The 15,406-nt window shown below is 37.7% G+C and overlaps 2 protein-coding genes across 3 annotated transcripts; one reads left to right on the top strand and one right to left on the bottom strand.

The window, feature by feature from the left end:
- Window positions 1-913: 913 nt before the first annotated feature.
- mks1 (MKS transition zone complex subunit 1) lies at window positions 914-8,513 on the bottom strand. Of its 2 annotated transcripts, none has more exons than XM_023421372.2 (18): window positions 8,156-8,513; window positions 7,908-8,029; window positions 7,209-7,261; window positions 6,801-6,968; window positions 6,198-6,295; window positions 5,876-6,004; window positions 5,647-5,751; window positions 5,258-5,366; window positions 5,056-5,112; window positions 4,763-4,805; window positions 4,623-4,685; window positions 4,431-4,501; window positions 4,273-4,342; window positions 4,022-4,129; window positions 3,357-3,490; window positions 2,948-3,030; window positions 2,255-2,352; window positions 914-2,151 (listed from the first exon to the last, which is right to left on the bottom strand). In XM_023421372.2, exons 1-18 carry the CDS (start codon window positions 8,230-8,232, stop codon window positions 2,048-2,050), a joined length of 1,692 nt encoding a protein of 563 aa, XP_023277140.1. In that variant the 5' UTR covers window positions 8,233-8,513; the 3' UTR covers window positions 914-2,047. The 2 variants fall into 2 exon arrangements, with proteins under 2 accessions (XP_023277140.1, XP_023277139.1); XM_023421371.2 differs by having other exon boundaries at window positions 6,198-6,298; window positions 8,156-8,508.
- Window positions 8,514-9,307: 794 nt separating this feature from the next.
- zw10 (zw10 kinetochore protein) lies at window positions 9,308-15,401 on the top strand. The gene is made up of 12 exons (XM_023421498.1): window positions 9,308-9,494; window positions 10,315-10,449; window positions 10,592-10,693; window positions 11,106-11,183; window positions 11,893-12,052; window positions 12,219-12,371; window positions 12,795-12,992; window positions 13,300-13,436; window positions 13,626-13,808; window positions 14,349-14,569; window positions 15,018-15,089; window positions 15,191-15,401. The coding sequence occupies exons 1-12, from the start codon at window positions 9,390-9,392 to the stop codon at window positions 15,399-15,401; spliced, it is 1,755 nt and encodes a 584-aa protein (XP_023277266.1). The 5' UTR covers window positions 9,308-9,389.
- Window positions 15,402-15,406: the final 5 nt, after the last annotated feature.

Genomic DNA, 15,406 nt, shown 5'->3' with positions numbered 1-15,406 from the left:
TGGATCTGCGAATAGTGGACAGGAACTAAATGTATGTGTACGCAAAGAACCGGACAAACCACACACAGCAAGGTAAACAGGGGCATTGACACCACCCATAACCTACGGCAGACAGTTGCTGTGGACAGATCATTCTGTTCCACTGTCGTTTGGATCCACACGTTATATTATTTAGTGGAAGTATTATATCTTAATTGAGATTTAAATGTATAGGCTATTCAATGGATCTCGGGCGTGACTGGTCATGGTACTGCAATTTCCCATAGTTATGAATATAGCACGTGAGGAAAGGTTCGGTTGGGATCTCAATGATGTCCTGACTGTCAGCGTGGAAACCAGGCATGCGAGTATTATCAGCAGTACTCATTTAAAGTCTTCAAACTAAAAGTACTCATTGTACAGAATCGCTGCTTTGGAGTGTGATAATATTATATCCTGAAGTGACTGTATTATATCATTAGACTATTATTATTGACTTATTAACATGTACACAACTTGTAAATGTTGTAGTAGGTCGTGATGGAGATAATATTGACTACTTGTGTAGTGTTGGGTAATTTAATGCATCATATATAAACTGATCATACAGTATGTTTTGTATGTAAAATCCAAATCTACAAAGCAACTCATATCTATAGCTGTCAGATAAATGTCATGGTTGGATTAACAGTAATGTCCTTAGCAGAGCTTTCCTGGGTTCCCTTCAGTAAAAGTCATTCCTTTGAGTGGCATAGATCAAGGTGATTTACAGTGATGGAGAACTTCACATTCGTGTGATTTTCAGCTAGATTAAATAGCACAACTGTGCAGTCACTGGGTCAAAACATATTTCATGGTATGACTTGTTTGTGACAAATTGTCACATCAAGTCTATAAAATCTTTTTGCTGTAATCAGTACAGTCATACAATACATAATAGCCCAAGTAAATTTTATTTTCTGTATTTCATGGCATATAATGTAACATTTAGAGCCACAAAGTGCATTTTGTGCATACGATGTCTTTTGTGTTACACGAACATGTCAGAACTGCAACATGTGACACTTTGCAGCTAGTTCATCCTTTGAAAAGTATGTGTTCTAAATGTCAATCTGCTGTTCTTTTTTGTTTGAGTTGTAGCTTTTGTATTGAATGGTAGACTGAGCAAAGAAGATGTTGACTGTTCTGGTAGTATTTGACTCCAAACAGTGAAAAACTTGAATGATGCTCCATACAACATCAAATACTCACAATTATTGAGAACGGAGCAGAACCCTTTTGAACCACAATAGCCCTTACTTACTTCCAATGCCATTCATGCCACACACCAGTAGTTTACGTACACAAAACTTATATGGAACTTAACTACCTTATAAAAAACATATAGTCCAAGTATAAGTTTGTGCAAAACCTGAATGACAGCGGCTATAATCATAAGGGCAAAAATACACAATAACAGTTGATATAAAAAATCTATATTACAACAATTGTAATACTTGTTACATGTTTGAAATAAACTATGGAAAATATACAATTCAAATTTAAAAAAAACTATCTTACTGTCTGTTACATCAGTTTTCACAAGACTCACTGTCTTGGGGCGTCAAGTAGCTCAGTTGGTTGAGCATCTGCCCCATATGCAGAGGCCCCGGTTCGAGTCCTACATCGAACGGCCCTTTGCTGCATGTCATTCCCCCTCTCTCTGCCTCCCATTTCCTGTCTGCGACTATTCAATAGTCTGTACATAGAATACAGTTTGTGATCATACGTGTGCTCCTTCACCATATCATAACCATGTAAATCCATATTGTACCCCAATTTTTACCCCTCCTGACATGTTAGTTTTTACAAAGAATAAATAGCAATCGTACACTATTTTCTTTTCTCTGACTTGTTACAACACATCATCGCCCTACATTATCAGGAAATATAAAAATTGTTGTAATATTTGAAATGGCAATTCTTACTTGCGGCTAATCTCACCTTGATTCTAAACATCACATTAGTATGTGTACGCCATTCAGGCACTTAAAACATTTGATAAACAGTCCAACAATGTTTTTCACGCCTATGCAGAGGATTCGATTTGGAGTTGGGATGTGGTGTTGATTAGATCTCTGGGAAGACTTTCTCTGGCCTCTTGCATCTTCCTCCTGGCCCTTTGGAAGGCCTCTGACAGAGAAAAAAAATACTTGGTAAACTATATATACTCAAATATTTCTGTACATCTCCAGAACTTGAGGTACATGAAGTAGTTCTGAGTAAATGTCTTTACCAAGGATGGTGCAGACAGCTCCTTGTTGACTAAATCCTCCCAACTGGTCAAAAACTTTCTGCCTCCTTTTCTTCAACATGGTGGCATCAACAAATGACCTGACGCATACACAACATGGATACAATAAACCACACATTAAGCTACAGGACAGGAAATGATGATAAATTATGACATATTTAGCTGACTTTTGATATTAAATGCATTATCTTCTATATTAACAGATGGCCATATGAGCCCAATGTGGACAAAGTTTGTAAGAAATGTAGTAAGACAGTGGTTTGACTGCTAGGTTCAAAACTAAGATATGCATTTCCTCAAAAGCTGAATAATTCAAGAGTTTCAATTCAAGAGAAGAGTTTCACCTGATCTAGCGAAACTCTTAATGACCTGAATTTGGCTTCTGATGTTTACATCTTGCACCATGGGAAAAATTATAACAGTGTACAGTATGTTGTTCTGGTTGGGTAAGTTCACTGAATGATGTTGATGATATACATAGCTACTTCCTTACTAATTCACTGTGGTGCTGGAGAGTTGTGGGATATTGTAGATTAACTGTTGCAGTGAAAATAATATATACAATTGGCTATAGGACTCAATAATAAATCTTCACCATGCATATCCAGAGCACACCAACCTCAGAAATGTAGTGTTTTTTCCTTTCAATGCTGGGTTAATTTGATCATGACTTACCTGGCTTGCTGGATGCAGTGCAGATTAAAGGTGACACTTCCTGTGGTTTCAGTGCAAAAGCCAAAGCGACTCAGTCTGTCTCCCTAGACACATATAGAGGTACAAAGAGAGGTACAAAATTATTAAAATAAATAAACTTTTTTCAGTGTCATTATTGACTTAACATGTAAATAAACAGTACAGGTTCCAGGTTCAGAATAATCAACTGCAGCAGAATCTCCAGCTTTCTTTATGTTTTCTACTATTTTTGTCTTCACTTTCTACTACTGGAAGTGTATTCAGAAGTGTCCTCACCACCGGGTGACCCTATTTACTCAAACTCAGAAAAGGAAAAAATGAAAATGATGAGGTTAAATTGTACATATTCACACATCATCCCTTGAAAGCTTGCACGCAGTTTTGAGCCTACCTTGAACGTCCCTGGAATTCGAACGTAGCTTTGGTCTTCAAGCTCCGGAGAACCTCCAATAAAGAAGCGTCTTAGTGCAGACACTGTCCCCGTCTGAAGAGGTCTCCACGTATTACATGTTATTATATGTTTACCTGGTATATAAACACACACACACATACACACACACACACATACACACACACACACACACACACACACACACAATTTATGAAACATGTAAATACTTTGCTTTGTAAGTAAATTAGTCATTAGTTCGGCATCTACATTTCTAATCTCAACAGGAAACACTTGTGTCACTGAAAGAAACTGTAAAGATATACAATTTCTTTCAGTGACACAAATGTCTTCTTAAAAAAATTAAAAAAATAAATAAATAAAAATCCAAATTTAGAATGGAAAAGAATATCTTGTAAACTGAAACAACTGAGTGATTAATTGAGAAGTCAATTGATGGACAATTAATTGCAGCTACTTTGATAATTGAGTAATCATTAATTTAAATGTTTTTAAGCAAAAATGCCAAATATTATATATAATATAATAATAATATAATAATGGGACTTTTTCAATATTTTCTAGAAAAAAAAGATTAATTGATAATGAAAATAATTGTTCACTGCAGCCCTAATTTTAATCGCACAGCTTCAATATACACATCATACCAGGTATGGCAGGAAAAAGCAGATAGCCATAGCCTTCAGTTCGATAGCGTTGCCAGGTGTCCAGGGAAAGAACCTTGAAGTAGAGCACTGGCCACTGGGGAACTGATTCTGAAATACGGAGAAAACTCATGTATCAGTCTAATCTTTCAAATGTTGCTACATATCATTCAAATAAACAAATTCACTAGCATTTTACATGCATAAAACACGTATAAATAATTTAAACACAACATACAATAGCTGATACTAACCCTCACTCTCTTTTTCGCACATGTAGAAAGCCTCAAAGTTGAAGGGGTAACTGAAGAAAGCTACGTTTTCCTGTCGGCAGAGAGAATGTTGATGGTTTGACAAATCTCAGTAGACATGCTCTGAGGTTGTTCACCATTTTCGTTTACAGTATACACACCTTCCCTAATGTTTTGGTTCGGCAGGTCTGGGTAACCCCTGAGAGAGACTGGAATGGCAAGCTGGACCAATCTTAAAACAAAAATAATACAAGTTGAAGTGGTAAACTGAATTTACTTTAGCTGACTTAAAAGGTCTCAACAACACCTAAGTATCACAATGTAAATAGTGCTATATACTGTATATGACTCACTGTTGGGCAGCTCCATGAAGAAGTGGATGTATAAGTTATCATATTCAAAACCTTTAGCTGAGACTGGGTAGAAAGAAGAATGAGATTTAATTGCCTGCTAATTTAGAAAGGTGAACTGTGAGCATAGCCTTCCTACTCACCTATCTCTCCATTCATCAGGTAACGCAGAATACCCACAGGAGGCTAGAGCAGAGACATCTGGTTAGTACAAAAGCCTTCTCAAGGCCAGTTGTTAATCTACCGTTAATACTTGATTAGTCTTTTTCAAGCAAAAACACCAAACATTTGTTGGTTAGAGCATCTCAAATGTGAGGATTTCAGTTTCAGTTCTCAATGCAACTTCATGTTTAAATAAAGGATTTAATAATAATAATAATAATAATAATAATAATAATAATAATAATACTGGGCATTTTCCTTTTAAATGACTTACCATTTCAAAGTCTTGTCCAACGAGGCTATTAAGGTACTCCTTGTGCCTTACATACAGCTAGAAACATTGAAAAGTTGATGTGCTCATGTCATAATATATGTATCATTTGACTCCATAATCAATAATATGAACATGATCATTTAAAGCTATACTCTACAATTCTTCTCTGGTTCTGATGAAAAGGTGATGAAGATGAACTCACATCTTTGTACATGTTCTGCTCCCTGTCCTTTTCCTCTGTTTTCATGGACGTGGATACATTCTCCAGAGTAAGACGCCAAACTTCTCTCTTTTCCCCCTCTGTTAAAATCCTGCTCAACAGCACACACACCATATTGGTTTTCTTTTGATTAATCAAATATCATATATTTTATATTAAATGATAAAGATAGCTTTGCTTTCTTTGTTTCCACACAATCCATCCAGTATTTGTTGGTATATTTCAGTCTGGACCAAAGGGGTGGACTTTTAGCTGCTAATCTGGCATAGTACAGCTTTGACATTAAAAATTTCATATAGGTCATACACTTGTTTTTAAACATGTCAATATGACACAATATCAGTCAATGCTGTTGCATGTTTTGAACTTGCCTGTAAGGCTCTTTGCCTTTGTTGAAGTCAGGTTTTACAACAACTGTTCCGCTGCCATCTGATGTTATGGTTACCAGCAAACATTCATTTTCCTTCTGGCCCAGCCTGAGAGCAAATACATGGTGAGAAAATTACCACTGAACCATACAACATCCACAACATCAATTCGCATGGGCAGAAATAAAGACTGAACTGAACAGAAACTGGGTCTTCGTGGTTAGGGTCTGACCTTCCAGGGGAGCCCAGGTCTGCCATGATGTGCATGGTCTGCATAGCATTATTCACCACATGACTGCTTTTCACAAACTCCTCTGTGGGCTCCCAGTTGATGATTTTTGACTTTGGGATATTACAGTCCCTGCAAAATACACCAGACCATCATATTACATGACTGTTCATAACATTAAAAATTACAAGTCCCATCTTTGAGTATTAATAAGCATCATTTAGATGAAAGTTTCTTAAAGTTTCATAAACTGGTAAACAGAATACAATGGAAGACAGAAGAAGTTATCAGTCCATTAAAATGAGTGAGCTGGTGTTTCACCTACATGGTGCGTCTGTCCTGCCGCCTGTGTCTTATGCTGGCCATCCTTACAGCCAGGAAGGTGGGGCTGGATTTGGTTGTGGTCAATAAGTCAGTGGAGTGCTGCTTTCAGGATCAAAAACAAAATCTACTCACAAACACAGTAGCAGACAATAACTGTAGAATTTGTGGTTTCACAATAATTTTCACATAGAAAGACTATGTTGTGCAATACAATATGAGAAAAACTGTTTCCTCTTGTAGTTACAGCACTTACACTGAAGTATCGAGAGAAGTCGGGTTCACACCAAGTAGTCAGAGAAGGTAAACTTACCATAAAAGCTATAGCTGTCACAAATTCAAAGATGCAGACTTAAATGACAGAACACCCAACAGAATAAAATTGAATCTGTTTGTCAATGCCTTCAGGAAATGTCTCTCATCTCTACAAAGTGGTTTTGGATTAAGAAACCAAAGACAGATTAGGTTGACACCCCAAGAAATTTGCTTAATCACTGTGTCTGTAGTGGATCCCTTTTGAGCTTGACTTTTATCTTTTTGTATATGAAACTATAATGCTGTGTGAATTATTGGTAGACAGTGTGATGTAGGATGCAGCACAACCTACCAGTTGGTGGAGTGGAAGACAGTTGGTGTAGCGGTCATGATCAGTATATGTAAAAATCCTTTGATTTCGTTTGCCCTTTGCCCTGTTCAGGGCCTTGACTTCTGTGTGGTACTGCCGGTCCAGTGGGGTCTGACATGCTGACTCATTCTGGAACAACTCCATCTCATACTAGAACCACAGACAGAGAGACATGATGGCAAGGAGGTGGAGGAGGTGGTGTACACAAACAGAACACACAGAAATAAATCTAGATTTTAGCAAGGTAAAGTAAACTACAATTGGCAAAAAAATGCTTTAACTCTTGGCCGTAATAGTTGTTTTCTTTTTAATCTAAACCACTTTGAGCTACATGAAGGTGACCATTACAATTTGCTGTGGGTTGAGGAAACTAAAGGCATAAAGTCCTACCTGACTGAAGAGTTTCTCCTGCCAGCCCACCACCAGTTCCTCCTCATTATTACCTGGTGAGACAGTAACAGAAATATCAAGTTACTAAAATATGCTTGGAAGGAAAAATCCACCATAAAATATGTATGCATTTATAAATACAAGTTATACATGTCTGTTAGATTCTTGTACCCATTCTAGTGTCATAGTATATTTTACTTTCTGTGACCACCTGACAAAATAAAGACAATGTAACATAACTCCATGTTAGATATTCATATTTAACAGGAGAAATATTTCAAGGTCGATTTTACCTCTTTCTCATGACCACAACTCGTATCTGATCTCAGATTCTCCACCAAAAACAGCCCAAGGAGTCCATAATTCCCACAGCCAAGACATACTGTGCTTTGAGTAAAAGCTGCAACTTCTTTGAAACTGATCACTACTTGCTGTTAGTTACCAGTGGAGTGCCTACTGATTTGGTCATGGCTCTCTCACCTGACATTTAGTCATCAAGTCCTGACCAGTTTGAAAGTCAAGCAGGAAAATTACAATATTTACTTAAGATCAAATGCTAACACGTGCAACACAGGAGTACAGTACATTTAGAAAAACAATTTGTGGATTATGGGCAAACGTGAAACTGTCCAATAGTATTGTTCCAGTGGAAATAATCATTACGGTCCATCCATCTCCCAGCAGTAGAAGTAATATTACCTGTCTGGCCTTGTGAGGTGAGGGTTTCCAGTTCAATGGCTCCTCTGTCTTGCTGGGACAGAACTTCCTGCTGGAGGTGCTGGGAGAGGGCTGCTGTGGAGGTCACCCTCTGTATATGCACCCTGAAGTGAGGAAACAATTAGATACCGTGTTGAAATAACGCGTTCTGCGCCCATCCTTCTGAGTAATGTTAGCATACTGGAGTTTTGTAGCTAGGCTAAATGCTAATGTTACCTTTAGCTACTTACTTTATTCTCAAGTTTTTGACAGCATCCCGGGATCGATACACAGCTTCTCCGGTATCTGTGTTCCAACATTCTGCCATTAACGCTTAGCACGTAAACATAAAACGCTGTTGGTTTGAGGTTAGCTAGAGCTGGCACACAGCTAGTTTTATTAGCTTCTTCTTTTACGTACTCACAACAACATGCAGTTTGCTAGCCCACAGTGTTTACAAATGTAAAGTTAATGTTAATGTTGTAGGTTAAAGCAACAATGAGAAGCTAACAAGCTAACAGTCAAGCAAAAGGCACGGCAAATGGATAGTTATCGTTGCCATAGAGATAATGGTAGTTCTTCTTCTTTTGTTTTTCAGGGGCAGACCTGCCACCTACTGAGCTGGAGTGGTAAATGGAGCAGTAGTTTGACGGGAAACCACAGAGCACAAAGATCAACTCTGCTAATGCTGTTTCTATATAGTTAACTAATCAAATACCTCCCAGTAAGACAGTCTATTGTAATGTTATGTTTTCCACACACACCCAGTAATTCTGTCCAATAACATATTTGTGATTACACTGCTCAGTCAATTTCCCAATCAAAAATGGCAAACATTTGATGACTCCAGCTTCTCAAATGTGTGAATTTGATATCTTTACCTGTCTATATTGTAGTAAATAAAAAATCTTTATGTTTTGAACATTAAAAACGCAATCTGAAGTCATCTCCTTGAGTCATAGTTACAAGATACTTATTTGGCCAAAGTCATAATTGGAAAAGATAATAATGTATTTTTTTTCTTTTTAATTTCTTTACTTACTTTATTTAATTTAAGTTATGTTTCTTTTCCCTGGAATGGGTTTCCACAACACTGGTGAAACATGCTTCTTCCACCACTGGTCATTTATGTCCATACAGGTAATAATGTTTTCTTTTTCCCTTTCTGTCCTGTATTCTTTCAGCACCTGCACAACATGCTTTTTACCTTACATATTTGCCTTATTGTTTCATTACTGTCCCAGTTTTCTTGTTATACTTTTTTGCATGAGATAAGATGAAATCACCATCTGGCAGATTATACACGCTTCTAACATCTGGGGCGGTAATGATGGCAATTTGTCATCCAATAAAAACGACGAAGAAGTCAAGGAGGAGGAGGATCCAGTGGCCAACATCTCGTAACCAATCACACCACCTGGCGGGTCCTGAGTTGTTGTGCTGACCTGTCACACTTTTGAAAAAATATTAAAACATTGCTAAAGTATGGCGTCGTTTGTGACTGAAGTACTCGCCAGCTCTGGCAAACTGGAGAAAGAGGATCTATCCAGTAAAATAAGCAAAATGTCGCGCAAGGTGGAAGACACAAAGGTAATTCGTTAGCTAGCATAGCAGTAGCTGCACAGAGTAAAGTTTGAACTAGCGTTAGCTGTTAGCGCTAACATTGACATATGAAACTTGGCTCATCCTCTGACTGACATTGGCTAGATTTTTACGGTTTTCTCTGAAATAACATTCATCTGTAAATGAACGTGAGCGACGTGATTAGCTAATACAAAGCGATCTCTCCAGCTAGTTTAAAGCGAGTTTAGTGCATTTTCGTTAGCAAGACTGTTAGCTGTTTGTTGTGCCATCTAACTAGCTACGTGGCTCCATTATATACAAACATTACACATGAGGGCACATTTGAAACATTAAGAAAGTAGCTTTACATTAGAAGAATTAGCGTGCATCCACTAGTTAAAAACGGCCCTCTCCTTAGCTGTATTAACAAAAAGGGAAACGTGATTACTAAAATTATTTATGCTGTCAGGCATTGGTTGGAGGACACAGGCTCATGTGTGTACAGCAGTAGAATTGCTCAAACGACTGATCGACCCGAAAACTGCCAATTTTAAAAATCTATCAATTATCAGTCATTACAATACAACATAAATGACCAACATTCTCTTAAATGTAAAGATTTACAGCAAGTGGAATATGTTTGATTGAATGCACTTATCTTTAAAGCTATTATTCAACAATTGTTTGTATTATGTTTACACTGTTGCTCCATAGACTGAACCAGCTATAATTTGCCATGCTTCAACTCAGGATAATGGACATTAGTTGAACACACACTTAATTGTACACAAACTGCAGAAAGTTTCAAACAAACAAACTGACAAATTCCCAATAAACTTTTTTATAGGAAGAAGTATGTGACATGATAAATAAGAGGTATGGTGACTTCTTACCAAGTCTTCAAGGATCTGAGGACCTAATGGTACAGGTTGATGATGTCTCCAAAGAAATGGATGTCCTTAAAAACTGCATTGAGAATGAGGTATGTATAAAACTGTTTATAAACTGTTTATAAACTGTTTTTAAATTAAAGTGATATTTAGTTATATAGTTTTTCTTGGGGTGGATTTACTACAGCAGTATCATAGTTTTAAACTGTTTGTTGTTTGTGTATGTGAACACAGGTGCAGCAGAATATCCATGTGGCTGTGGCTGAGTATGCAAAGCTGAAGCAGCAGCTGGAGAAAAATACCATCATCATAACAATGCTAGGACACCTAAAAGAGGTACACAATACGTACAATTCAAAGTCAAGTCAAATATAATGTTATAAATAGTGATCTGTAAATAGTGTCGATATGCCTTATGAACAAACTAAATTTATTTACAAAAATAAAATGGAAAAACTGACATACATCTTTAAAATCATGAGTGATAAATGTGACATTATAAACACAAAAAATGATTCTAATTTAATTTTTTATTATTATTTTAATCTCTTTCTTTAAGTAACTCATATTAAAAGTTTCCATCTGTGTTGTCCTGAAAAAAACAAATAGATAGGGTGTTTGTGTTACCATACATTAAATAAAAGTCTAGCTTTCAGAATTTATTAGCAGAGAAAAAGTGGTATTTTGCGCATCCATAATTTACATGTTTGAATGTTTCTTTTGGTGTCATTTCTTTTGTGGGGCTTAGTTTCACAATGCAATGGAGGAGTTCAGCAAAGCTTTACAGGAGAAGAAGTATGTTGATGCAGCCAACCAGCTGAAAAGGGTAAGAGCTGCTTACATCTTGTCCACACAACTTACCTCTACTCTGAACTAAGACTGGGCAATTAATCGAAAATTGACGTAAACTGAGCTAAAATCTTTCTCTTATCTTTCTCTGTGTATGGTAAATTTCTTCATACAGGCTGTCTTACACCTGAAAAAACCTTACTTAGCATTTTTTTGTGATACAATTACTTATCAAAAGCCCAAGTGAGCCTGGAAAGTGGCTTTAACTTGTTAGTGAATGTAACGAGAATATCAGAAAAATAGCAATAACAAGAAAAAGATGCCATGCTGGTGTGCCATAGGCATGATTTAGACAGACGAAACAAAGTTAAATCCAAATATTGTCAGAAAATAGGGCATCTACTGTAAGTACCATCACATTTTTAGAATTTTAGCATCTACTCGGTACCAAAGTATTGGTTCTCGTGACATCTCTAGTGTCCTGTGAAGTGACACCAGCAACACCCTTCCATTCAATCCTGTGAAAACACTGTCTCAGTCAAATGTAACAACCGAAAAATATGGCCAAATCACCTCCCGTGTGGACAAACATTTATACAGTTGAAATAAGCACCCTAAGTTCTGTCATAAAGATAGAGGAGAAATTCTGATGACATGATGAAATTTTACATGCATGCCTATTTAAAGTAACCTTGTTTCTTAATTGCATTTCAACATGCTGATTGATGGGTAATATATTTTTACAGGCTAAAGCCAGTGTGGATTCATTGAAGGGCTGGAAGACTTCCCAGCTGCCGCTGCTCAGTACTCTCACCTCTGAGCTGACAGTGCAGAGAGAAAACTTGATTTACCACCTAGGAGATGAATGGAAGCGCCTCGTCATCTGGAGATTGCCATCCTCAAAGGGTAAGACTTCCTCAGAAAAGTTGTTGAAATTTTTCATTATGTGTGTCAGGTATAATTCCATTTTATAAGATGGTCTTTGACTTTCAAAAACATACTTTGGAAAACACGACTGCAAACATATCTGAATGAATTGCATTAGCAGTAGCTGCTGGATTTGTACCACCAGAGCCTGCAGGTGTGAAGTCCTTCCTGAAGGTGGAGCTGAACCTGAGCCATCCTTGCAGTAAGGATGGTGAACCGAATCCACCTGCTTTGTTGTGCTGTGTCCTGCAAGCGTTGGCCATCCAGGGAGACCTTCAGCACAAGATCAAACTCTTCAGTAAGAACAAGCAACACCGATCGCTGTTAAATATGCAGTACTTTAACGATCAACTAAAAAAGTAATTTCATAGCTTCCAGAGACTTTATTTCTGTTAATTTGATATTCTCAGCACAGTAGAGACTACAACATCCGGTATGTACTGTCTGGGACATTTTGCAGTTGAAAAATAAACAAGTCAGTGCTTTCCGGTGGAGTATGTAATAGAGACACTGTTTTTTAAGCATAGTTTTGGCATTTCTGCACCGCAACTTCTTGTAACTTATCAGCTCATATCTACATTGATACTGATGTATCTGGAATAAGATAATATCAACTGATATATGGGCCTGGATAATCTATCAATTTAGCCCTAAAGCACAGTCTATCCAAGTTCAAAACCTGCTCAGTTCAAGTTTATGTTCCGTTGTTTCTGTCACTCAGGTCAAGTACTGTTGAAGAACATGTTGAAGCCGTTGGTGATGTACCCGTCACTGTCAGTGAGGGTAACAGAGCAGCAGGATGAGGGAACTATCCTGGCCTTACAGTGTTTGGAGGAGAGCCACGAGGAGCGATCCACTCCTTCACAGGTCTACAGCAAACTGCTCCTGGTGCTCAAGACACTGCACTCACACCTGCTAGGTACAGTATTGCTGGCCCATATAGAAATGATATATCATGCTTTAAGGTTTTTAAGTGTTACTGTGTTTTACATGCCGACTTCATGATTCATGAGTCTATGTGTAATTTAGGTTTCGCATTCCATTCGAACAGTAGAAACCAAAAAGTCAGCAGGTGGACAAGTTTGAACTACAAAGTAGTGATAGTCTGAGTATGAGATGTAAACAGCATCCATCACATGTAATCCCCATGCTTAACTCAGACTCTCTATTTGTGAAGTATTACATGATGAGCTTGTGAAAGGCAAATCACACATGTTATTTTCCAGATGTGTCCATTGGTGATAAAAAGCTTGCAGCTGTCTTGGGGGAGCTGATTTGGGAGGAAATTTCCCAGTGCATCATCCATGAGTGTCTGCTGTATTCCATCCCCACCAACAGCAGTCAGCTGGAGAAATACAACACTGTATGGACCTAACATCAGTTTGTATTGTATAAGGATATTGTAGCACATACAGAAAATATATGTTACCTGTTCACTTTTGTGAGCAATTCTTAAGGCTCACAGACACAATTGTATCTTTGTCTTGCTGTTCTATGATGTTATTTTAGTCTGTGTAACAGAAGTGTCTATATACTTGTACCTATATTTAAGGTGATCAAAGAAACTGAGGAGTTTGAGAAGTCTCTGAAGGAGATGGAGTATCTGCAGGGTGATTCCACAGACCTACTCAAATATGCCAGGGATGTCAACTGTCACTTTGCCAGCAAGAAGTGCAAGGATGTTATCGTGGCAGCCCGCAAACTCATGACTTCCAAGATGCACAACACTGTCAAAGTACGTGTGAGCTTGGGCTAAGTGTCTGGATGAATATACTGGAGACTAGTGATTGATTCAATTGCCATGAACTAAAATGGATAAAGAAATATTAAGCATGCATAAGTTTGGCTGTTTTTCAGTAAAAAAAAAAAAAAAAGTTTTAATAACAAAAATTTGCTAGTTGAAGGAGAAGACATTTGTTTCACTTGTAAAAGTGAACCATGAAATAGGCAGAGTGTAAGCAGAATGTAAATGTATATTTGATTAATCATTTTGCTTCATCCCTAGAATACCTGACCTGAGACCTGAATAGATATATCCAGTACAACAGCACCATTAGATCATGGCTGTAAAAAAGTACAATGAAATTGAAATAAATATTTCTCTGACTCTGTCACATAAAGAATGGTACTCTATAAATCTGACAATATTGTACTAGACTACACTATGTCCAGTTTTACATGATGTTTGTCCCGAAATCTCCAGATGTGGATTTTTATTTGTCTTCATATCTAAATGCCTTAATTATTTATTTAGTTTTCAATCTCCCTCCGTTAGATCACACCAGACTCCAAGCTGCATCTCCCCAAGCTGCCTGCTCCAAGTTCAGAGGTGAAGGTGAAGCAAGAGACCACAAACGAGATAATAATGGAGAACACAAAGCAGCTGTCTGCATGGAGTCTTTGTCTACCAGCCTGTCGCATCAGTGAGTCCGTGCAGCAGCTGATGGAGCTAACACTCAACACCCTGTGTGAGGCCGTTGGAAGCTCCACACAATGGTATGTTAGATTGATCAAAGACCTCACTGTCTATTGTCCTGACCTATGTATAAGTTTAATGTGCCTGGCAGCACAATGTAATAGTTCAACAGAAAAACCAAGACTTCCCTGACAGTAATGATTTAGCAGGATTTATGATTATTTAATTTAATAAATGTTTTGTTCTTACAAAGAGTGTTTGGTTCACAGCACTGTTGAGCTATCATTAAAACACTGTGAAGCTAGTTAAGTCAGTATAGTTGCAGTCTGCTGTCAGGAGTAGGGCAATGACCTACATATTAACAGCAATAGATAAAAAACAATTACAGTCAATTAAACAGCCTATTGCCATCAAATGCCATCATCATACACAATAGATAGATAATAAAAATCTGTCATACTCATGCCCACAAGGCTTCAGCGCCGAATAAGAGTTGTTAAAAGTAACACATTTTTCTGTTCTATTCAGTGCATTGCAGCTCTTCTTCACTGTGAGAAACATTTTCCAGCTGTTCTATGATGTTGTACCAACATATCACAAGTAAGAATGTTTCCATCACATGGCATAGCAGACCAAACAAGCACATTTCACCTGAAGGTGTAAAAAGTTTTTTTTTCTTGTTTCTCTGCTACTCCATTCAGGGAGAACCTGCTCAAGTTCCCCCACCTAGCTGCCATTCAGCACAACAACTGCATGTACCTGGCCCACCACCTGCTCACCCTAGGACACCATTTCAGAGCCCACTTGCCACAGCCCCTCAGTGAGGGCGTTGCAACATTTGTTGACATGGTGCCCGGATTCAGGAAACTAGGTAAACAAACATTTCTATTACTGTCAGCCACATTGCTATGAAATTT

This window comes from Seriola lalandi, unplaced genomic scaffold (assembly GCF_002814215.2).
Source record: "Seriola lalandi dorsalis isolate HSWRI2012SDOR001 ecotype SW California unplaced genomic scaffold, Sedor1 jcf7180002054672, whole genome shotgun sequence".
In the NCBI taxonomy this organism is placed as follows: domain Eukaryota; kingdom Metazoa; phylum Chordata; class Actinopteri; order Carangiformes; family Carangidae; genus Seriola; species Seriola lalandi.
The sequence above is the reverse complement of the archived record's forward strand: the minus strand, read 5'-3'. Positions and strand labels throughout refer to the sequence as shown.

Coding starts and splice junctions, on each gene's coding strand:
- mks1 (XM_023421371.2), bottom strand. CDS start 8,232: ATGGCAGAATGTTGGAACACAGATACCGGAGAAGCTGTGTATCGATCC. Junction 6,005..6,197: donor CGGCAGGACAGACGCACCAT/GTAGGTGAAACA, acceptor TGTATTTTGCAG/GGACTGTAATATCCCAAAGT. Junction 4,686..4,762: donor CCTGATGAATGGAGAGATAG/GTGAGTAGGAAG, acceptor CTTTCTACCCAG/TCTCAGCTAAAGGTTTTGAA.
- zw10 (XM_023421498.1), top strand. CDS start 9,390: ATGGCGTCGTTTGTGACTGAAGTACTCGCCAGCTCTGGCAAACTGGAG. Junction 13,809..14,348: donor AGATGCACAACACTGTCAAA/GTACGTGTGAGC, acceptor TCCCTCCGTTAG/ATCACACCAGACTCCAAGCT. Junction 15,090..15,190: donor GTTGTACCAACATATCACAA/GTAAGAATGTTT, acceptor TACTCCATTCAG/GGAGAACCTGCTCAAGTTCC.